General features: G+C 43.7%; 1 protein-coding gene across 7 annotated transcripts in view; it reads right to left on the bottom strand.

The window, feature by feature from the left end:
* Positions 1 to 24,710, bottom strand: part of CEP170 (centrosomal protein 170) — a 556,616-nt gene that overhangs the window by 171,175 nt on the left and 360,731 nt on the right. For all 7 annotated transcript variants that reach the window (XM_069234469.1, XM_069234471.1, XM_069234466.1 and 4 more), the window contains one exon: positions 8,608 to 10,461. In XM_069234469.1, the coding sequence (XP_069090570.1) occupies positions 8,608 to 10,461 (1,854 nt within the window). The remainder of the gene's footprint in view (positions 1 to 8,607; positions 10,462 to 24,710) is intronic.

The following is a 24,710-nucleotide window of genomic DNA, read 5'->3' as shown; positions in this document are numbered from 1 at the left end:
GTTGTACTCACAAAGACAGTAATTGAGACACACACTCAACAAATAAATTCAAGACCAATTTAGTAAAATAACACTTCTTATTTGTACTTTAAACCCAAGAACTTCGCTATAAGATAAGTATGTTTTTAAGCATAAAAAACGTTCACTTGCAAAAATCGACACAATGCAATTTCAGAGTTATTCAATGTGAGGCTATGGAGGGAAAACACATTCAGCAAACAATCACTTTACAACAACTCAGGGGACCAATCTTGTAGACTTAAGATGAGTACTGAGCAAGGGTCAGGACCACACCAACAGGTCACTCCTGGCAACACTGAGGCATCCAGGTGCAGAGGTGCAGTACGGCATCGGGTGCCCAATGTATTTCAATGGGGACTAGTCTCTGTGGATTTAGCTGCAGGCTTTGGTTGGGGGTGGTGGGGTTAACCAGTGGGGGACAACCAACAGTTAAGTTAGCAATGTGGGTTGCTCAGGACATAGGTGCACCTTTGGTCCTCTTCTCTAAGGCCCAAGGTCGATGAATGCAGAGGTGTTCTTTGGTGGCAGGTTTCCTTGTTTAGGAGCACTCGCAGTTGGGGTGGGTCCTGTGGTCTGAGGCTGCAGGCATCATCGTGGAGTCCAGGAGGAATGAAACCACTGCGAACTAGAGCTCAGGAGAGCTGGGGGATGTCATTGACACAAGGGGTCCACTTTAATTTGGGCTGGAGGCAACAAGTGCAGTGGTTGCTTTAGGTGTCAGGTTTCTCTCACCTCAGAGGCTGCAGGGGAAGGGGGCCTGCGTGCAGAGGGTGCACGCGACTTCAGGGAGTCCAGGGGGGTGAAACCACAATGGACTCGGTCTCTGGACAGCTGGGGGCCTTGCTGGCACCGGAGGTCCACTCCCACTCAAGTCAGTGGCGGCGGGTACAGTAGTGATTTCAAATGTCAGGTCTTTGCGGTTCTGGAGGCTGTAGTCCTTTCCTTAAGAGTTGGTTGGAAAACAGTTCTGCTGCTCATGGGAGAATTGAGTCTTTTTCGAAAACAGGCAGTCCTCCCAGGTTTCTGGAGGTTCAACTGCAGGAAGAGGCGTCTTCTGGTTCAGAGTCAGTCGAGGATTGCAGACAGGCTGGCGGGGTTGGTGTCAGGTCAGCTGCTTCTTCTTCTCCTCTGATGCAGGTGCATCTCTTATTTGTCCTTTTCTTCTTAGGTCTTCAGAATCTGCATTCTAGGGTTCAGGGTGCCACCTAAATACTCAATTTAGGGGTGATAGCGGGTGTGCCAGGTGGCGCCAATGGGTTGCCCACCTTTAGTGTGACTACACCCTTTCTATGACCACTTCTGTTGTCTTGCCGCCAAAAGTGGAGTCAGGACGGGGGGTGGTCATCTTCACCATCTGGAGAGACGTGGGTTGAATTACAAAGGCGGCTAGGCATTTGAAGCTTCCTGCCCTGGAATGTCCATCCTGCCTGGTGGAGGTGCTTGTTGCTGGACCGCGAGAGAGCTGGCTCTCACCTTGTTGGTGGTGGTGGTGGTGGTGGTGGTGGTGGTGGTGGCGGTGGTGGGGGGGGGGGAGGGGGGGGGGGGAGGTCGAGGAAACCTGGCTAAGGTGGTTGAAGTGGTTAGGACCAGTCAGTTAACACACTAGTAGTTGGTAAGTTTTCAGGGGGCACCTCTACTGTGCCCTCTGAGTGCATGCACTGGTGAATCCAACGCTGGCATCAGCGTGGGTTCACTAATATGAGATGTTTGATACCAAACATCCTGATCTTGAGTGAAGCCATCATGTAGCTGTGGAACTTGTAGCGACCAGTGTCCAGCATATGTATTTAAAATGGCTCCCATTGTCACTATGTCTAACAATCAACAAAGATATAGCAGGGACATATCTGCTCATGCAGATATGCCCTCACGTGTAATACGATCCACACTGCCTTAGGGTTGTAAGGCCTGCTAGAGGGGTGACTTACATATATTGCATGCATTGTTCGGGGACATGACACACAGGATGTGTGCCATGTTATGTTTTCACTTGTCTGCACCAAGACACGCAGCCTGCAATGGCAGCCTGTCATGTGCTTGGTGAGGGGTCCCTTAGGGTGGCACAATTCGAGCTCAGCCCTTAGGGATCCTCCTTAGTACCCCAGGTCCTAGGTACCAGGGGTACGATTTACTAGGGACTTACAGAAGGTGCTAAAGGTTTTGTCAATTGGGGAAACGAATGTACAGTTTTAGGGGAAAGAGATCTGGTATTGGGGACATGTTTAGCACAAACAGTGCACTTTCAGTCAAAACACCATCAGATACCAGGCACAAAGTGGGGGGCTAACCACGCAAAAAAAATTGTTTTCGTGCAGCAGACAAAGTGGAAGAATGCTTCAGTGGTCCAAGGAGAGTTCATTGTAGCAACACCTTTCTTTCTTGGAACCTAATGACTGCTTTTGAATAGTAGAAAGCCCTTAACCTCTTTTGCTTCTCTCTCTTCTTTAGAACATTGGTTTTATCCAAGCATAGAGAGTTACAATTTCTTGTTAACCACTCAGCTCAGCTTTGAATTTTGGGACACAACTTTGATGGTCTTGTCTAATGGTCTAAAGACAGGACGAATCTCAACAAGCATTGGCAGAGCCATCAGGTCTCGCCTTTGGGTTCCTCGGCTTTGCCAATGATTTTAGCCATGTCACACAGCATCTCTGAATACCTGAAACAGTGATGCATGGCTAAAGAATGCAAAAACAAAGCAAAAAAAGCTTTTGAAGCATTCGCGTGCATCATTTTGTATTCACATGCACCACGTAAGTGTGCTTACAAAATGAAGTTACCACTTTTTCTTTTCCTTTTTATTTATCGATCTGAGTTGGATCAGGACAGAAAAAAAAAAAAAGTTTTTTTTTTTTTTTTTTTAAAGTGAGAGAAGCAATACAGGGCGGGAGTGGGGCAAGGGTTTGAAGCAATATGGGGCAAAGTTGGCTTTTTAAAGTAGATGAGGGAAGAAACACGGGGGCAAAAGCAACAGGGCTCTGGGTGGTAGCAACATGGGGACAAAGGGCAGAAACAATACGGGGCAAGAGTTAGGGGAATGGAGACTTGGGGAAAACGCTATCACTCGAGTAGAGTGCTTAGACAGAAAGAAAAACAAAACATCTGAAAAAGCGAGGAGCAGGAGGACACAGTAATGTGTCCACGCTCCAAAGCAGGCTATACGTAAGAAGAGAAAGAAAAATCCACACAGCTAACAAATAAGAAGCATTTGAGGGTGACAATGAAGCCATGGTAAGCAATGGACGGGCTCTAAGCTAACTGTAAGATAACAATACGTCTCACAACAGACAGTGCGTGCACTGTGTTAGCTGAGATCTAGAACCATCCATGCAGAAGTAGTTTGCAGCCCACCCACTTGTTTAATGAACAATATTTCACTGCTGCTTGGTAGGAAGCCTCAAAATAAAAGCTGTCTCAGATGACCTTCTTACTATGAGTCTCAATCAGAGGTTTATTTAATTAAAGTTAAGATGCATAAGATGCATTATATTTAAATTTCTTTTTAAATTATTATCTTTCTTTTTTTTGGCCCTTTACATACTTTCTGCCTCTCCTTCATGCCTGCAATCTCTTATTTTTCTTTTCCTTCTTTTTTACTCTCTGGTCTCCTTGTTTCTTTGTTGCCTGTGCTTCTTCTCTACTAAGTTCTCTCTCCTTTATTCTTTTCTTTTATCTTGCTTGCTACTTTCCTTCTCTCCTTTTTTCCCCCAGTTTCTTCTCTCCGTCATTCCTGCTTTCCTTTCATTTGCTCCTTCATTCTTTGTCTTTCTCACATTCAATCCTTATATTATTTGCTGTTTATTTCCTTTTCTCGCTCTCTACTTCGTCCCTTCTTTTGTTTCCTTCTCTGATTTGCTCTTTCATTCTGCACTGCCTCTCCTTCTTTCTCACCTTTGTTCCTTTTCCCTTTTCTTCTCTTTTTCATTTGCTTCTATTTCGTTCTTTATTTCCTTCTCTTCTTAATTACTCTCTTCGTTCTCTTCTTTGCACTTGCTTTCCATTTCTCGATTCTTCCTATTCTCTTCCTCTTGCTTTGCTTCAACTTTTATTTTCTTCATTTGATTCGTTTAATCTCATACATCTTTCTTTCTTCTGTTTCTTCCTCAACCTTTACTCCTTCCTCTTTTCTTGCTTCTGTTCTCTCCCTCCTCTCTGTCCACCCCCATCCATTCGTTTCTCCCTTTCGTATTACTCCCCTTCAAGTCTTCTATGCTTTACTTCCTTCTCTTCCTGCCCCTTTTCATTAATTCCTTTTGCTCGTTTTTTCAATTTTCCTTTTTTCCTCTTCATTTCTTTTTCTCCTTCCTTTCATTAAGAGAACTTAACGTGCTAAAGCAACCTCTGTATTTGTACTTCATCTCACACATGAATCAACGGGGACGCTGAAGAGATATATTTATTTGTAAAGCACAGTGAAGTCTACATGTTGCTAGTGCTAATGGAAAACAAGCATTTGCAATGCAATGGGTCATTGCATTTGCTCGAGTTAGAGCTATTAGCGTTGTAAATTCTTAACTGGACTTTTCTTGCCACATAAATTGTAAATGAAAAGTACAACAGCTAACATAAGCAAGTTGATTCAAAGCACCACGGCCGCCATCAGCGTAGCTCGAAGGAGAGACACGAAAGGAAAAATAAGCTTGCTCGCAGTCAAATGTTTTGGCAAACATGCAATTATCCATGTAAAAGGGTCAATGGCCAAGGTGGTAACAAAACTTCCCCTAGGATGGGCAAACGTAAAGCATTTACCAATGCTAACAAAGGATTTTTGAAAGGCAAGCCTATGAATGAGTAATAGTGATTGGTGTGCGGTGGTTGTGTTTAAAAGCAAGGAGATAGATTACAACACAGGGGGGCAGAGACAGCACAACAACAACTCTACGCAAGGCAAGTTTCTCGAGGTGAACTAACGGGCATGTAGAAAATGAAAGTCTTTCCGGCCTACACCCTAATAGGCACAGTAAAATCTAACATATGTACACATAAACACAAGGCGGCACCACCCGTTAATATATGGAGAATAATTTTTTTAGGTTTAGAAGAGAAGCAACGTTGGGGGGGGGGGGGGGGGGGGGGGATTATTGTGGCTGAGATGAAAATTAGCTTTTGCCCTGAATGAACCCACAGAGTGATTGTGATAAAGAAGTAATTGACTTCATCTGTATGACAGCTATGTTAGCACAGGGGAGGTTATTTTTGATAGAGAGGTAAAGATGAAGAACACAGATGTTGGTATATTCATACAGTCTATACCTTAAGTTCAGGATTCTTAGTTCCTAAATTGTGATCTTTCAAAGTAGGGATGTTTTAGGGATGCTTCCGGTAAGGAAACAGCACTGATGAAATACAATTTTGATATGTAATTCAAGCAATTAATCTGTTGGGTGCCTGCATGGAAAGGGCAAACTTTTCATGTAAGTGGCAGAGCTTTCTGAAATGTGGCTATGTCTTTAATATAATTAAAGTAACATTATTCAGTCTGTGAGATCTCTAGAGAAGTCTTCTGATATGTAAACATGTTGTCTAGGCAGCAGTGAGATTTGGAAATCTTAAACTGCTTTAAGAAAAGGTATGATATTGGAATCATCCTGCCCTTCCGGGGGCAATGTACAACTCAGACATTAAAGTTCTTGCAAGTTTTTGTAGCTAAAAAAGCTAATTTCTTTGTAACCAAGTGCTAATCAATAGCTGCCACTGGTGCAAGTGCCAAAATGGGCAACCCAATATTTGGTACACATTAACTTGAAATGGGCTCCATCACTTCACATTGTATCCCACCAATATGTCACTAATTACATTAGTTGAAAATAATTAACATCTGGAGGGATGCTTTTCTACATGCCAAATAATCACAACCAGATCAGCAATAATACCATAAGATAGGTTAATGAAACAAAGGCTTCTAGAGCCAAGCCTTAAATTCAGCAAATTGCTCTAAGATGAAGAAGCATGTAGAGATCTGCTCTGTAAACCATGAGCTCAATATTGTGGATAGGTTGGTTGGTGCTGTGGTAGAAGTGCAGCAGAGAAAAGCATTTTTCAGTAACTCTTACTGTGGGTAATGCTTACCCTTACCCTCATGTAAAGACATATAATGGCAGAGAGAAAACCTTTATACATTTTTGGCTGGCTGTCCAAATGACATTTTGAATCTACAGTAATATTTGGATTTTATAAAAAGAAATTCTTCATATTTTGGGCTAATATTTAGAAACTGTGTGCAATGTTTCTTCAAGCTTTGCTAAAATATGGTTTCACCGGTAGGCCTGTACTTTTTCTTGTAAATAAAGAACCAATGTGTTCCCTACTTACAGACATCCCGACTCCTAACCACGTGCATGCACATACCCACAGCTCCCCAAATGCTTTCTGGCATCACCCTGTTAGCTGTGCCTGGAAATAATAGTCCATCTGGCAGATCTGTGCATACACTTGGCTGTAGACAACCCTGTGATGGAAAATGTACACTCCACACTGCACCCTGCAACAAATACTCCAGGTACACATGCGTCGCAGGAAGCTCAGTGAAATGCTACTCAGCCTGGGCGCAAGAGACAGCAGTAGCGAGTAAGCAAGAACTCAGTGATGCCCACAGATGTAGCAGCAAATTCAGGTACCAGCAAAGACAGGAAGATTTCTGCTGGGCAAAACCATGCTTTGAAAGGTACGTGGATTTCCCAACAGTGCGAGAAAAAGGTCTTTGTCTGTCCTTAGTGCCAAGAAGATGGTCTTGCCAATTACATGTGAGATCTGGCAGAGGCATATTTATTCTTAACTGAGGACATATTCCAGGATCTGGAGAGTTGCAGGTCTTAATATTTCATTATGGATAGGTTGCCCAGACAGCAAATCCAAACTATGTCAGTAAGGTGGTCCCAGACTTCCATGTAAAATTCTTTATCAATTTACAGAAACATTTGCCTGATTTACAAACTCCAACCAAATTAGCTACGTTTTGGAAATGGAGAGAGCTTTCAAAAGTTATTAGTTTCAAACAAAATAAGCTTGTTGATTAAATGAAATAGCTCTGTAAAGGGACAGTGCCTAAATGGATTTCCATGACCCACATATCTTATCAATGGTGCAATCTCTCCTCTCCATCAGAGAAAACTGAGGTACAGCAGACTGCAGGACAACTTTCCGCATGCTGATATTTATGGGGCTGATGCATGCAGAGCAATGTACATGTTTTTTGAGGCACAATTGCCTAGTTCAGATGCAAAAGCTAATGTTTAGGAGTAACTTGCTTTCCTGTGTAACTTTTTCAGATCTCAATCAATGCAATCTTTATTTTAAGTGTAAGTGATCAAACCTGTAAAATGCATATAAAAAATATGTCAGATAAAAATTCAACAGTAATAATTGCAAACATCTAGCATGACACTTCATTTATCATTGAAACATGTATACCTGAGGTTTACAAATGTAGTTACTCCACTGCCCTCATAACAAACAAAACTGAAGTTTAATGGCTCAATGCACCCTCAGCATATCTTCCTTTGAGTAAAAAAGATAAAGGTTCCAGATATAAAAAGCCCAAAACTTTTTTTCACACAGGTGATGCTTTCTATGTACAATTTACACTTATCACAAAAAACCTACAATATGATGTGTAAATGTAGTCTTTCTTAAAGTGTTCTTGAATCCTCACCAACAGTGGGAATTACTTAATAATAATCTCACAGGGATACCCGTGCAGGCAAAACTATATTTCTAGAACATGTTATTCATCATCATCCAAGATTTCATATACCTACTGTTTCTTTCATGGAGTTAGTGACACAAATGCATCCTCTGAAGATACACATCATGGGACACACAATTGTGGAGAATGCAGGCACCATAGGGGCAAACCCACATGGTGTCAGCATAGAACAGATCTGGCTCCTGAACAACTAGTGTCAGCAAAATCTATCCACTTATAAGATGCAGGACAACTGGTGGTGTTGGTTACAAAGAGATTGGACTCCTTTATATACCGTTCTGTACCCTATGTTTTAGGACGCAGCCTCTGTAAAGGCAACCTTTTCTGATATAGTTGTGTGTTTAATGAGCACCTTTTAAAAGGTGAAGAAATAAAGCAGTCAAACTGAATGCGCCAAACCAATATAGTTTAATCAATGCAAATCTTCTACTATATAAACCTCAATTCAGAAAACATGAGAACAGCAGTTTAGCTAAAATAAAGCCTGGATCGGAAATAATGATAGAAAATGACTAGTAACTAAATTTAGCTGCCTTCCTCAACATCACATTTTTTTGGATTGCTGACTAGCAGGGTATCAAAGAGACGTTCCCTAATTCAGAAAAGGGCAGGCTCTTACATCAAGAAAGCTGCTAATAGAGCTTCCTACTTGGAGATGGAAAAAGAAATTGGCATAACAACACTTTTCTCTGTGGTTTCGAATAATACAACTTAGAACACAGGAAAAGAAAATTAAGAGACTCTGCTCACATAAAGGATCTGCAATTGATGGTTACCCATAGTTTAACACTATTGTAAACTGGCTCTCAAAAATGGATATCATTTTGCACAAAATCATATTGCAGAAATCATTTGAAAGGAAACTGAAGTATAACACTGACCTGGAGGGGAGCTGTGAGCCGAAATTATATTTTTTATTTTTGAGTCAGACAGACGAGAAATGCTGTTTGCTCTGGCTCTTGGGGTATACTTCATATCAGCTGGTGGTGCTGTTCGTAGACCACTTCTAAGAACAGATTCTTGTATACGAGAGGCTGTAGAGCTTCTAGTTATTATTGCTTCAGAGTCACTACGTGCTGACATAGATCCAAGTCGAGTTCTGCGTGGCTGTGCAAGTAAATCAAGTCTTGAGATCACTTTCTTTCCTATGGGGGGCTTTGATGTTGAGCTGGTGGTGGATACTTCAGATGCCACTGATCCTTTGTCAACATCAGTAGGTTCAGTATCTGAGGTTTCACCAAGACGTGCTCTTCGCAAGAGTGAAGTCCTGGTAGGTCGAGGCCTTGGAAGAGTGACAGACTTACTGGCTGTATCTGATGCAGCATGACCTGTTTTTACCCTGGAAGATTTGCCAGTGTTCATTTGGGAATGTGTTACTTCATCTGTTGACGAAAATGGAACCCTTCCGTGTGGTCTGCTAGAATAGGTTTCCTGATCAGAAGATAAAATATCAGAAATTGCAGAATGAGGCACACTAGATGTCTGGTCATCATCTGTTAAATCCAATGAAGGTTGCCTTATTCTTGCACTTGTAGTCAATGTCTTCCGGGTCTCTGTTCTTGTGACACCATCAGAGCCTCGACTTTTGACTTTTTTTTCCACTCGGTCTCTGGTACTTGATGAAGACTTTGTTACATCCTTGGATTGGGAACCTGTGGTTGATCTTTCTTTGTAGAGACTGGTGTAACTTTTTCTCTTTTGGCAAGATTTCCTGTCACCATCCCCAGTTACTAAACTGACTGTGCTGGCTGTGTCCACGTCAGATTCAGGAGATATTGAATTATCTTGGGTGTAGCTGGGAGTTTCCGGCCCATCATCCCCTCTGTTCTCTTCCCTCAATTTGGCTTCAAGGAATGCCATAACTGCTTCGGTATCCTTTAAAAGAAGTGTTGTGTCCATACTAGAATCTGCTTCAAGTGAATCCCTTCTCTCTCGCACTCGATTGGCGGATGTAGAAGTGAATGATGGAGAAGATGATCCAGTCTTTTTGTCAATATGAGGAATGAGTTCTATAGGTACATTAGTGCTTGGTTTGTCTATGGTAAAACTACCTTGTCTTACTAAGGGCTTTGATGGTTCTTTCTTCTCTGTTTCAACTGCTTTTGCAAACTGGCCAGCATGTGTGTCTTCGCCTTTTTTATTTTTTTCATCTTTTAATTCTGCTTTCTTTCTAGAATGCCCTGCACTTGTTTTTTGAGGTTCCTGTAAAACCCCTGGCACAGACTTAGGAGTTTGTTCCCTAACTTTATTGGTTTGATTTGCAGCCTGCTTGGCAGAAGACAATTTGGTGGATGTCCACAGTAATTTTTCTTTATGTTCTTGCTGCTGTATTTTGGATAAAGCTTGCTTTACTGTTGAACCTTCCCTGGCAATGTCTACTTTTTCATTCCCACTAGCATAACTGCTGTTTGAGTGAGAAAACTGAGTGCAGGCCACACTGACTTTTAAAGTATGGCCTGGTGCATGCCTGCTTGTTTTTGCAGAATCTTTTGAGTCCTGCTCTATACGTCTTTCTCTTTTGGCTACAGATGTTGGTGTTTCTTTTTCCTGCAATTCAGTATCCTGCTTTTCTCCAATTTCTGATCTAGTTTTAAGCTTTGAAATTGATTCACCAGCTGTCTTTTCCTTTATTGGAAGTTGTGGAAGTGTCCTCCTTTTCCTTTCACTTTGGCTAGCCACAGACGTAGTTGATCCACTACTTTTAACTGAAATACCAGATTCACTGATGTCTGCATCTGAAAAAAGGATAGATAATTTGAGACCTTAAAATATTATATGAATACTAGTTTATTGCAAATCACAATGGAAACTGGGGAAAGCTCTTCATAACAGTGAATAAACTGAGAATTTTCAGTCTTTCCATTTTCATGAAGGGACAAAAAGAAAATGGGTATGTTTGGTTCTATATGGCAAATACGGAGATTGAGATTTCTATAAGACCGCAATAATTAAAACTATTACCTCAAGTTCTAAAAATCTTTTTTTAACAAATAACCACAAAAACACGTTTGACTTGGGTGAAAACCATACAAATAAATCATCTCTTCAGATTAGGAAACTGACGCTAATGATATGGATGGAATGTTTGCTTTGATATGACATAAAAGGAGCCTGAAACAAAGTTTGAAAAACACATTTGTTGAAAGTTGCTTTAATAGAATAGTGTGATTGAGTTGCAAAATACATAAATAACAACCCCCATCAAATACCTTTCAAGGTATTAGTTAATCGTAGTCATCCCCTAGGATCACAGTTGCACAGACCAACATTAGTGACCAAAACTGGCTGCAACTAAAGGTTAAATAGTAAATTAGAGTACTTTTACTCAAGATGCTAAAACAAAGAGTACTAGTAGAAGTAAAATTGGGGAAAATATGAACAAAAAGATTTACAAAAAGAGGAAATGAGGGGCAGTACCCCTGCCAAAAACAGAACAGTCAGACGAACATAACATTTACTTAAACGCAAAGGTGCTTAGTCACTTTTAGATGCTTAAAGTTGGTTGCACTCACACAGAGTTGAAGCAAAAGAGAATGAACGCTGCTGGAATGTGTTTGCATCCCTGCCCTTCAGAAGACTAAAGAAAAACAAACCAGAGGACCACCCATAGTATGAGGAGAAGAGAAAATTAAAATCACATCTTCCTCTTTTTCCCCCCAAGCAGTAAGCTTTTCTTATGATTATTTAAGTGTCATTTATATACGGATTCATCAAATTGTTTGATAATTTCCAACCAAAGTATTCGATCACAGTGATTTTCAAATAATGTATTCTGATTTGTTCATCTACATCCTGAAAAGCTACTACACAGTACGCTCTACCTGCCTACTGTCCGGCCAATAGGTACTGACATAGCTACCTGGTTCAAAAAGAACATTGTATGACTAGCCACAAGAACAATTGCTCCATAACTAGTCCAAATCAAAGCTATAACTGTTCTTTGACTTACAAATTTTCACCCTTGGAATGCATACTCATTAAGGTGCAACTTCACAAACTTTAAGGTAAGCACAGGAACATGGGTGCTTTTACAGGTCTATGCCTGAAGAGCTACGATACATGGGTCAAAGGTTCACAAGTATTGCACCACCCTTAAATTAGACCCGTTTTCCTCTCACGTACAGTCATAATTCTACAAAGCCAACAGATCTCTTGAAACAATGCAGGCTGGTTTCAGACTGGCCCACAGGAGAGTCTGTTCTTGTTTCTGTTCAAGATGACCCGAGATTAAAAAAAGATTTTGGCTAACTGGAATTTTATAATTTAGACAAATTTCCATAATGAAGAAATCCAGCCTGATGAAATCAGACTGAAACAATACCATTATAGAGATAAGACAAAATGACAAAGATCCCTTCCCATGAAAATAGTATGTGTTCAAAGAAAATGAATACATCAATTTGAAAAAAAAGGAGGGGAAGCGCTAGTGCTAGACGGGGAAGGGGGTAAAGGTAACAAGAGATGGGAAGAGGAGAGGTTAGGAGTGGGGGTGGGGGGGATTTCCCCCCCCCCGCAGAAACCAACAGTTAACCTGGGGTGGGGGCTTCTTTGAAAGAGATAATAAGAAAAACAAACAAAAAAAAACAAAAGTTTCTTCAAGAACTGTTTTATCCAGGGTGATTTCATTAACCCGGCAAAAACATTCTGAACGACATATGCCGATAAATTTGTCAAAACCATTTTCTTCTTGTTTTTCATGTTAAACACACACAATCGGCAAAACCAACGTCGCAATCCTGTCTGATCTATTGGCCATATTCAATACACTATACCACTGACAGTTTTGCCTTCAATTGGTTTAAATCTTTTGTAACTGATTGATCTGAATCGGTCAGGTTGCCACCTTTTATGGCAGAAAATGGAGTAATAAAATCGAGTCTATAGATCATTGAAAATAATGCAGAATGCTCGATACCTAGAGCATCTAAAATGTCCAATCCCTGTTCCAATGTTTCCCAACTTCATTGGTTTCCAATATAAGAGCGGGACTAATTTAAGATGTTAAGCCATGCCCATGGATTCCTACACAGCTGGGCCTTCCCTTTATATGGTGTATATTTTAAATATACTTGCCATCTCTATGATCCACTATGGCAAACTTGCTAATGGCCCCTATATTTTACAAAGTTAGAGAGGAAGCCATAATGTTTCAGTCTGCTCTGATAAACTTTTGAATTCTATGTCTAACAAACATTGTGCCATAACCATCTTCAGCCGAATTAGGTGCATGCTAAAGATTTGTCTTTTTGCTAAACCCTTTTACATTGTCAGAAATTAGCTGACAAATGTTTGTGTCTCTCTAGAAAATCCATCAAACTCGAGGCATGCAATTTGGTGGGTGTAGGATCCTGCTGTCAATGTATGCACAGAGTATCTTCCTGCTGACCGAGGATCCAGGGCTAAATCTAAAGCCAGTCATAAAGGAGATCATTGCCATTGGGAAGAATGATGGTTTCCAGAGACATTGTTTCAAATCTGTAATTCTTCACTTTTATGGCAAGCACATCACCTCTAAAAGAACCCAGACCATCCTTTGGAAAAGAAAGCAAGAACCAGTGAACAATAGCACGGGGAGGGCCTATCGTAGAATGGGGCAGAGGAAAAAAAACATAGAGAAGAGTACAGTATCAGAACAGTACTTCAGTATAAAATCAAAATGCTAGAGATTTTCTTTTTTTGTAAAGGTAACCTAAAGGTACCTTGACGCCATATGAGGGAGATGAACCCTGGGTGCATAGGTGTTTATGACACCAAAGGCACAAGACTTGACCCCTGCGCTACAGCTCCTGGATGAGACGGGAAGGCAGTGCCTCGAAAGGCAGAAAGCACAATCTGAGCTAGAACGAAATGGACTGGGAAGAGACAAGAGCAACAGCGAACACCAAAGTCCTGCAGCCCCTGACAGCAGTGGCAGAAAGCGAACCCCTGCCTGGGGTAGCCTATACCACCAGAGGCAGAAACTCTTGCCACTGAGCCATAGCATCCTGATCCCAAAAGACAGGGAGTGGAACCTGCAACAAGCACAATATGAGCCCGTAGCAGAGGGAAAACAGAATACGGAAAATAAACCTTCCTAGGAAGCAATCTAGAGGTAAAGAACCTACCAAAAGTAGGCAAAAATCGGCTCCCGAAGGAGTAGAACAATATATGTCCACATGGGGGAACAAAACAAGAGAAATGCGTAAAACAGCATCCACGACCAAAACCTCTAAGAGCGAATGCCCAAGCCAATCTCTTAGCAACAGAGATGAAGGGTAAAATGCCGCAGGTAAATTAAAGGAGAGGCAATGGGGCAGATAAGCCCAACAGAAGAAAAACCGCGAACCGTGGTAGAAGCAAAATGAAAATGTCACTTACCCAGTGTACATCTGTTCGTGGCATCAGTCGCAGTAGATTCGCATGTTCTGCAATAGCTCGCCATCTGGTGTTGGGCCGGAGTGTTACAAGTTGTTTTTCTTCGAAGAAGTCTTTCGAGTCACGGGACCGAGTGACTCCTCCTTTTGTCTCCATTGCGCATGGGCGTCGACTCCATCCTCGATTGTTTTTCCCCGCAGAGGGTGAGGTAGGAGTTGAATTGTAGTAATAGTGCCCATGCAATGGAGTGACTAAGTATGCACTTATTTAATGAGATGATACATATATAAATAATTGAAGGTAACTTCCAAACTGCTACAGGCTCCCGGGGAGGCGGGTGGGCACATGCGAATCTACTGCGACTGATGCCACGAACAGATGTACACTGGGTAAGTGACATTTTCAGTTCGATGGCATCTGTCGCTGTAGATACGCATGTTCTGCAATAGACTAGTAAGCAGTTATTTCCCCAAAAGCGGTGGATCAGCCTGTAGGAGTGGAAGTAGTCTGAAATAATGTCCTTAATACAGCTTGACCTACTGTGGCTTGTTGTGCGGATAACACGTCTACACAGTAGTGCTTGGTGAATGTGTGAGGCGTAGACCATGTGGCTGCCTTACATATTTCTTGCATTGGGATGTTTCCTAGAAAGGCCATGGTAGCACCTTTCTTTCTGGTTGAGTGTGCCCTTGGTGTAATGGGCAGCTGTCGTTTAGCTTTAAGGTAGCAGATTTGGATGCATTTAACTATCCATCTGGCTATACCTTGTTTTGAAATTGGGTTTCCTGCATGAGGTTTTTGAAATGCAATAAAGAGTTGTTTAGTCTTTCTGATGTTCTTTGTTCTGTCAATGTAATACATTAATGCTCTTTTGACATCTAATGTATGTAGTGCCCTTTCAGCTACGGTATCTGGCTGTGGAAAGAACACCGGAAGTTCCACTGTTTGATTTAGATGGAACGGTGAAATAACCTTTGGCAAAAATTTAGGATTGGTCCTTAGGACGACTTTATTTTTGTGTAGTTGTATAAAAGGTTCCTGTATAGTAAACGCCTGAATCTCGCTTACTCTTCTCAGGGAAGTAATGGCGATGAGAAATGCCACCTTCCAGGTTAGGAACTGTATGTCGCAGGATTGCATGGGTTCAAAAGGTGGACCCATAAGTCTAGTTAGGACAACATTTAGGTTCCATGAAGGAACAGGTAGTGTTCTTGGTGGTATAATTCTCCTAAGGCCCTCCATGAATGCTTTAATGACTGGTATTTTATATAGGGAAGTTGAATAGGTAGTCTGCAGGTATGCAGATATTGCTGCAAGGTGAATCTTAATGGAAGAGAAAGCTAGGTTAGATTTTTGTAAGTGAAGCAAGTAACCCACTACATGTTCTGGAGTTGTGTGTAATGGTTGTATTTGATTAATATGGCAGTAGCAAACAAACCTCTTCCATTTACTTGCATAGCAGTGCCTGGTGGATGGCCTTCTTGCTTGTTTTATGACTTCCATACATTCTTGGGTAAGTTGTAAGTGCCCGAATTCTAGGATTTCAGGAGCCAGATTGCTAGATTCAGCGATGCTGGATCTGGGTGTCTGATCTTTTGGTTGTGCTGTGTCAACAGATCTGGCCTGTTGGGCAATTTGACGCAGGGTACCACTGATAGGTCTAGCAGCGTTGTGTACCAGGGTTGCCTTGCCCAAGTTGGTGCTATCAATATGAGTTTGAGTTTGCTTTGACTGAGTTTGTTTACCAGGTAAGGAAGGAGAGGGAGAGGAGGAAAAGCGTAAGCAAATATCCCTGACCAGTTCATCCATAGGGCATTGCCTTGGGATTGTTTGTGTGGGTATCTGGATGCGAAGTTTTGGCATTTTGCGTTCTCCCTTGTCGCAAACAAGTCTATCTGAGGTGTTCCCCAGAGTTTGAAATAAGTGTTCAGTATTTGGGGGTGAATTTCCCATTCGTGGACCTGTTGGTGATCTCGAGAGAGATTGTCTGCGAGTTGATTTTGTATCCCTGGTATAAACTGTGCAATTAGGCGAATTTGGTTGTGAATTGCCCAATGCCAAATTTTTTGTGCTAACATGCTTAACTGCGTGGAGTGCGTCCCTCCCTGCTTGTTTAGATAATACATTGTTGTCATGTTGTCTGTTTTGACGAGAATGTATTTGTGAACTATTATTGGTTGGAAAGCTTTTAGTGCTTGAAAAACTGCAAGAAGTTCTAGGTGATTGATATGCAGTTTTGTTTGATGTACGTTCCATTGTCCTTGTATGCTGTGTTGATCGAGGTGTGCTCCCCACCCTGTCATGGAAGCATCTGTTGTTATTACGTATTGTGGCACTGGGTCTTGAAAAGGCCGCCCCTTGTTTAAATTTATGTTGTTCCACCACAGAAGCGAGAGGTAAGTTTGGCGGTCTATTAACACCAGATCTAGAAGGTGACCCTGTGCTTGAGACCACTGTGATGCTAGGCATTGTTGTAAGGGCCTCATGTGCAGTCTTGCGTTTGGGACAATGGCTATGCATGATGACATCATGCCTAGGAGTTGTAATACCATCTTTGCTTGTATGTTTTGTGTTGGATACATGCGTTGTATGATGGTGTTGAAATTTTGAATTCTTTGTGGACTTGGAGTGGCTACTCCTTTTGATGTGTCTATTATGGCTCCCAGGTATTGTTGTACCTTGCGTGGCCGAATCTTGGATTTTGTGAAATTGACGGTGAACCCTAGTTTGAAGAGGGTTTGTATGATATGATTTGTGTGATTTGAGCACTCTATTAACGAATGGGCCTTGATTAGCCAGTCGTCTAGATATGGGAACACATGTATTTGCTGCCTTCTGATGTGTGCAGCGACTACCGCTAGACATTTGGTAAAGACTCTTGGTGCGGTTGTTAATCCGAAAGGCAGTACCTTGAATTGGTAATGTATTCCTTTGAATACAAACCTTAGGTATTTCCTGTGCGATGGGTGAATTGGTATATGGAAATAAGCATCCTTGAGGTCTAAAGTTGCCATGTAGTCGTGCAGCTTTAGCAATGGCAATACTTCTTGTAGTGTGACCATGTGGAAGTGGTCTGATTTGATGAAAGTGTTGACTACTCTGAGGTCTAGGATTGGTCTCAGTGTTTTGTCCTTCTTTGGTATCAGAAAGTACAGTGAGTAAACTCCTGTATTTATTTGTGTGTTTGGCACTAATTCGATTGCATTCTTTTGCAATAGTGCCTGCACTTCTATCTCTAGGAGATTGGAATGGTGTGTTGTTAAATTTTGTGCTTTTGGTGGTATGTTTGGAGGGAACTGTAGAAATTCTATGCAGTAACCATGTTGGATAATTGCTAGAACCCAAGTGTCTGTAGTGATTTTCTCCCATGCTCTGTAATAATGACCTATTCGTCCCCCCACTGGTGTTGTGTGGAGGGGGTGAGTGACATGTGAGTCACTGTTTAGTAGTAGGGGTTTTGGGGCTTTGGAATCTTCCTCTATTTCTAGGGAATTGCCCTCCTCTATATTGTCCCCGAAAACCTCCTCTATACTGTCCTTGGTAACTGGACGGTGTGGCTTGTGAGGTGCTGGCTTGTGTGCTTTGACCCCGAAACCCCCCTCGAAAGGGCGTTTTACGGAATGAGCTGTAATTCCCTCTGCTCTGCGGGGAGTAGAGTGCGCCCATGGCTTTGGCAGTGTCCGTATCTTTTTTGAGTTTCTCAATCGCTGTGTCCACTTCTGGACCGAACAGTTCTTTTTCATTAAAAGGCATATTGAGAACTGCTTGTTGAATCTCTGGTTTAAATCCAGACGTTCGGAGCCATGCATGCCTTCTGATAGTTACAGATGTATTAATTGTCCGTGCAGCTGTATCTGCAGCGTCCATGGAGGAGCGGATCTGGTTGTTGGAGATGGCCTGTCCCTCCTCAACCACTTGTTTTGCCCTATTTTGGAAGTCTTTGGGCAGATGTTCAATGAGATGTTGCATCTCGTCCCAGTGGGCTCTGTCATAGCGCGCAAGTAGTGCCTGGGAGTTCGCGATGCGCCACTGGTTTGCAGCTTGTGCTGCAACTCTTTTACCAGCTGCATCAAACTTGCGGCTTTCTTTATCTGGGGGTGGTGCATCTCCAGATGTGTGAGAGTTGGCCCTTTTCCTAGCTGCTCCTACAACAACAGAGTCTGGTGGCAGCTGTGTTGTGATGAAAGCCGGGTCTGTAGGAGGCGGCTTATACTTTTTTTCCACCCTTGGTGTGATTGCCCTACTTTTGACCGGGTCCTTAAATATGTCTTTTGCGTGCCGGAGCATACCAGGGAGCATAGGCAGGCTTTGGTAGGAGCTGTGGGTGGAGGAGAGTGTGTTGAACAGGAAATCATCCTCGACCTGTTCTGAGTGGAGGCTTACGTTGTGAAATTGTGCTGCTCTAGCCACCACCTGAGAGTACGCGGTGCTGTCTTCTGGTGGAGATGGTTTTGTAGGGTATGCCTCTGGGCTGTTATCTGACACTGGGGCGTCGTATAGGTCCCATGCGTCCTGGTCTTGGTCACCCTGGCTCATGGTGGTGTGAGCTGGGGAGTGTGATGGCGTTTGTGCTGGTGAAACGTTAATCACGGGCGGAGGAGAGGGTGGTGGTGTAACTCTTTTCACCACTTTTGGTTGTGGTGCTTGTTCCGTCTGGAACTCCAACCTTCTCTTTCTCCTAATGGGGGGAAGGGTGCTTATTTTTCCTGTCCCCTGCTGAATGAAGATACGCTTTTGCGTATGGTCCGCATCAGTTGCTTGTAGCTCTTCCTCAAACCTATGCTTCTGCATTTGGGAGGTTAGCGAGTGCTCTTCTGTATAAGAGCCTGAAGCTGGGTCGCTTGCAGTTTGTTTCGGCGTCGAAACTGTGTCTGCGTGTTTTTTCGGCTCCGAGGTGACTTTTTTCCTTTTCGGGGCCGAAACCTCTCGGCGTCGATCTGTTTCGGTGCCGCTGTCTCGGCGTCGAGCCGTGTCCACACCGGCATCTCGGTGTCGAGGCTTGTCTCCAGCACTTTCTCGGTCCCGAGAAGGCTGCGTGCCGGTGTCTCGACCGGAGTCGGACGATCTCGGCACTGTTTGGGCCTTTTTCGGTGCCGACGGTCGGTCACCGATTTTATGGGTTGAGCCATGGCCTGGTGGCAGTGGCGTCCCCTGGGCCTTGTAAATGTTTCTTTGTGTGGTTTTCGACGTCTTACTCACGGTTTGTGTATCGTCGAATCCTTCGGAGTCTGAGTCTTGGATCGAGAAGGTACCTTCCTCTTCCTGTTCCTCGAACTCCCGTCGGGCTGTCGGTGCGGACGCCATTTGAAGTCTTCTGGCTCGACGGTCTCGGAGTGTTTTTCGGGACCGGAACGCACGACAGGCCTCGCAGGTGTCTTCGCTGTGCTCAGGTGACAGGCACAGGTTGCAGACCAAGTGTTGGTCTGTGTAGGGGTATTTATTGTGGCATTTGGGGCAGAAACGGAACGGGGTCCGTTCCATCGGCGTTCTTCAGCACGCGGTCGGGCCGACCAGGCCCCGACGGAGGATCGAAAAATTACCCCGAAGGGCACCGGAGCTCTTCGATCTTCGATGCGGTGTTGAATGTAAGTATGCCGATCCCGAACGCAACAATACCGACGAAAATCTTCCGAAATTAACTATTTTTTCTGTTCCGAAACTCGGAGCGACAGGAACACGTCCGAACCCGATGGCGGAAAAAAAACAATCGAGGATGGAGTCGACGCCCATGCGCAATGGAGACAAAAGGAGGAGTCACTCGGTCCCGTGACTCGAAAGACTTCTTCGAAGAAAAACAACTTGTAACACTCCGGCCCAACACCAGATGGCGAGCTATTGCAGAACATGCGTATCTACAGCGACAGATGCCATCGAACATGGAGTTTCCACCAGGAATCAGGCCAAACAAGAAAAGGGCACTCTGGCCATCTCAAAAGTAGAGACACACCAAGGTAAACAAAAGGGAGACTTGAAACTCACCAAGAAACCATAGAGGACCATACTGTTATGGCTGCGGAAGCAACCCCGTGAACAAAGGTGGCTGCACCAGCCAAGGCGCAAGATATGCTCTGGAACCACTGCTCTGTTCAGCTGAAAGGAGCATCAGAAAATAAAGGTGCTGTGCGCACCAAAGGAAGTGCAAAATAGCCAATGTGGATGACAAAAGCATACCTAAAACATGAGCCCAAAACGAGTCAACTAACGGAACAAAAGCCAGCACAATAGAGAGGGGTGAAAATGCTCACACTTGAGGAACAGGACAGATCCCAGAAAGTCGCAAGAGACCAGGATATGTGATAGAAGAGGAAGGACACTTGTCCCCACTATGGTAATCATGGAAGCAACGCAAGACAGAATCTGCATGTGCAGCAAAAAGCGACTTGCTATCAAATGGCATATCAAGGAGAGCATCTTTCACTGGAGATAAGAAATTGGAAACCTATAACCAATCCCTGTGACGTATGGCAACAGAAGCAGCCATGATCCGTCCATTGGAATCGGTAGAGTCCATACTAGAGTGAACTGCAAGGCGAGCAGCCTGCTGACCATCTCTGATTAAAGACGCAAGAGCAGGGCGATCATCATCAGAAGTGATGGGCGTAAACGTTCAACAGAGTCCTAAAGAGCATGGGAAAAGCAGGCCAACACAAAGGAAGTGTTGATGGAATGAAGGGCGGCACTAGAAGAGGCGAAAGTGCGTGCCCCGTAGCCTCCAGCTGCCAAGAATCCCTGTGCAACGAAGTAGATGAAATCTGTTCTGGTGGAGGAACACCCAAAGCAGTTTGAGTATCAAAACCCTGATGGGTAGGGTGGTGGCACAGACACAAAGGGTCTGCCTGTGCAGGCCGATGCAAAACAGAACGATCCACTGAAGGACCAAAGATGTCAAGTCGGGAAAGCTTCCTCAGAAGCGGCGTCATCCGACTCCAGAAATATTAGTATAGGCACATCGAGAAGTCGACTGGTCCAACAGCGCTGTGTTGGGCATCGGGACAAGAGGATCAGGCGAAGGCAACGGAGGTCGTACGAAGCCACACGCCGATCCGACTCCTGAGTTAGATTCGAGAGTGTGAGCAGGCACCGAGGTGGAAACCACCTCAATAGGACCCGAATGCACTCCAGAGGGAGGAGAAGGACCAAAGATAGAATGAAGAGAGGTCGAATAACGTTGCATTTGGCCCATAGTAGCCCCTGGGCTTGGAAACGGCGGAAGGGATGGGGTTGACACAGGCGTGGACTCCACTGGAGGAGAAGGCGGAGGCGGAAACGCTGAAGAGTGTGCAGCCGCTGAGAAGACCTACCTGGAGATGTCGAGGGTGCAACCGAGGTCGACGGAACCATCTGAGAACGACTCATGGAGGGCTCCCGGGACCACAAAATCAGACTGCTACATCAGCGCGAAGAGGACCTGTCTGCCTACGCCACAAGGAGCTTCATACAATGCTGCCTCAAAGACTTGGGCTACAGAAGATGGCAGGCGTCGCAGTCATCAGTGGCATGATGAGGCCCCACAAACAGATGGACTGAGGACCCGTGGCTGACATCTGCTGGGAACGGAATCCACGGGGTTTAAACCCAGAAGGCGTATTCACCATTTACTGAAGAGATATATATATTTAAACAAAATATCCCACATCTGGTAGAAAAGGCCAAAAGGGCCTGAGATACTACGATACACCGGATCCGCGTTGCTGCACGGAAAAGAAGAAACTGACATCAGCGTGACAGAGGAGGGAATATATGGACTCCGCTGACGTCATGTCCACGGACGACGTCATTGAGGAGTTGCTCGATGCCCTCTACGGATGCGCAGAGGTACTGCTGAAGAAAAGTTTCCAAATCCAGTTTGACGCCTGGGGAAAATTCTAAAATAAGAAATCTGCAGCTAGTTGTCTCTATCAGATCGCCTATGTCTCATATTGCAGTTCCTAATGTAGACATACATAACAGTGCCATATGATTCCATAGGCATTAAGTTGAAAGAAGAGTCATTACTCATCAATAACAAAAAAAACATTTGAAGGAATCACACTTTTAGAAAATAACTCCCTTCACCCACTCCCATCCCTTAGTACTTCCATACTTGAATTTGTCAATAACTACAGAAAATACATATTGATGTTGCAACAATCCACTCATTACATGATCCGGTCAATGTGGTGAGTAGGGTAGTAGCGGCCACAGGTCTTGCCCATCCTTGGGAATCATCTCATTAAGTGCACCAATCAGCAAAATCTAGGGTACCCTACAGTTAATCAGAGATATCACCCTCAAGGAGCACCAACAACCTCAGCATTACTGCTCTCCAGAAAGACAGATCATTTTCATCCCATCTCGTCCATTACATATGTTCCTTCTCAGCCCCTGACCATTGTAGCAAATCATTCCACCAAGCCCGAATCATAGGGGTCTAGGACTTAACCAACTGATGGCTATACACCTCTAGGAAGCTAAAAGAAAGTTATCAAACAACTAAAACCCTTCTCAGAAGAGGAGGATAAAGGGCCAATGAGGAATATGTGGGAAGATCAACAGCCATCTGAAAAAATTGTGAAGATGGTATTTGCACCAGAGGCAACTTCGTTAAAACTAAAAATGAACAAGTTACTTATCTTCAATAATGTTCATTTTGGTGGCTACTTTCTTTTACCACAGGTTCCTCACCACATTCCAACAAGAACCAGAATGGATATGGAATCCTTTCCAGTGTGGATCTGAACATATAGCTGCCACACCTGAGTGATTAGGTCAATTACTAAAGCATTCCATCCCTAGAGATGCAGAGCATCATTAACAGATTGCGAACTGTGACAATGTGCGAACTGTGACAATGTGCAAACTATACCAAGAAATATTCTTAAAACCTAGAAGACCACTCCATAGAACTAGGAGGAGGGCAGGTAGCAAGGAACCTGCAGTAGATAGAGTGTCCACTAGACAAAGTGTTCATTAAGTCACATAACGTTTTAATCTTATGGAAAGTTCTAGCTGAAGATACCTCCCCTTCAGAATAGATATCAAAGCAGTTGCCTGCCAAAAGCTGGAGGGTCCAAGAAGTGGACTTCACCCTGGAAATCCTGCAGGACCAAACAGGCAAAATGACCCACTATGCAAGCCTGTGAATCAAGGTAGGAATGCGTGGTGAGGTGTGGAAAAAGAAACATGTAGCTGCCTTGCAGATGTGCAGCATTTCTGACTAAGACTGTAGTGGTGGTCTAAGCTCTAGTAGAATGAGCCTGTACACCCTGAGGAGGCCCCTTCTCTGCCAAGGCATACCACATTTTTATGCAAAGAACTATCCACCTGGGTACGGTGCATTTCTGGCTCATTTTTCCCTTCTTTGCACCAGATGAACAAGTTACTTACCTTCGGTGACACTTATTCTGGTGGACACAGTAGCTACCTGTGGATTCCTCACTTTATGAATTCTCCCAATGTGCCAGCATTCGATGGAAATTTTCTTCCTAGCTCTCCACATCAACGAGGACGTCACAATTGCACGGCTTCGCACGTGACTCCGTTTGACGTCATCGTGGCAATAAGAAGTCCTCGCCAGCGTGCTGATGTCAGTTTCACCATTTTTTACGTGCCTTTGAGGCGAACAGGTGAATACCGACCTCAGAAGAACAATATATACAAATCCAAACAACAATATAAACCACAATATTTGTTTATATAAAAACACCAAAAACCTATTTACATTTATATTAAAAGAAGTCTTGGTATGACCCGACAGGCAACGGGGAAGCGAGTGGTACTGTGAGGAATCCACAGGTAGCTATTGTATTCACCATTAAAAGCGTTACCGAAGGTAAGTAACTTGTTCTTCTGATGGATACAACTACCCGTGGATTCCTCACCTTATGAATAGAATCCCAAAGCAGTCCTGCACTCGGAGGTGGGTGCCTGACTGGACAAACCAAGAAATCCTGCAAAACAGAGCAGGCAAAATGGCCATCCCTCCTAACTTCCGAGTCTAAGCAATATTGCTCTGCGAAAGTGTGGCAGGAAGCCCAAGTTGCGGCCTTACAAATTTCAGCAACTGGGACACATCTAGCCAAGGCCGAAGTGGCAGACTTAGCCCTGGTGGAATGGGCCCTAATACCCTCAGGAGTAACCTTCTTTGTTAGTGAATAACAAATCTTTATGCAAAGAATGACCCACCTGGAAAGGGTTCTCTTGTGGACGGCCTTGCCCCTCATCTTGCCCACATATCCAACAAAGAGTTGATCATCAACTCGAAAGTCTCTTGTCCTCTCAATGTAGAAATTCAGAGCTCTTCTTGGATCCAAGCGATGAAGTCTTTCCTCCTCCTTTGATGGATGAGGAGGAGGAGGGCAAAAGGATGAGAGTGTTATAGAGTGACCCATATGAAAGGGGCGTGACTACTTTAGGAAGGAAAGCCACCCTGGTTCTCAGCACCACCTTGTCAGCATGAAAAGTAGTAAAAGGAGGTTTCACCCTAACAGCCTGAAGCTCACTCACAGGCCTAGCTGACATGATAGCCGTTAAGAAAACTGTTTTTAAAACTAAATGCCTCAACGGGCAATAATGCATAGGTTTAAACGGTGAACCTATTAAAAAAGTCAGAACCAAATTCAAATCCCACTGAGGCAAGACAAATGGACTG

The sequence above is a fragment of the Pleurodeles waltl genome, chromosome 5, assembly GCF_031143425.1.
Source record: "Pleurodeles waltl isolate 20211129_DDA chromosome 5, aPleWal1.hap1.20221129, whole genome shotgun sequence".
NCBI lineage: Eukaryota > Metazoa > Chordata > Amphibia > Caudata > Salamandridae > Pleurodeles > Pleurodeles waltl.
Note: the sequence above shows the minus strand (reverse complement) of the source record. Positions and strands in the feature narration are given on the sequence as shown.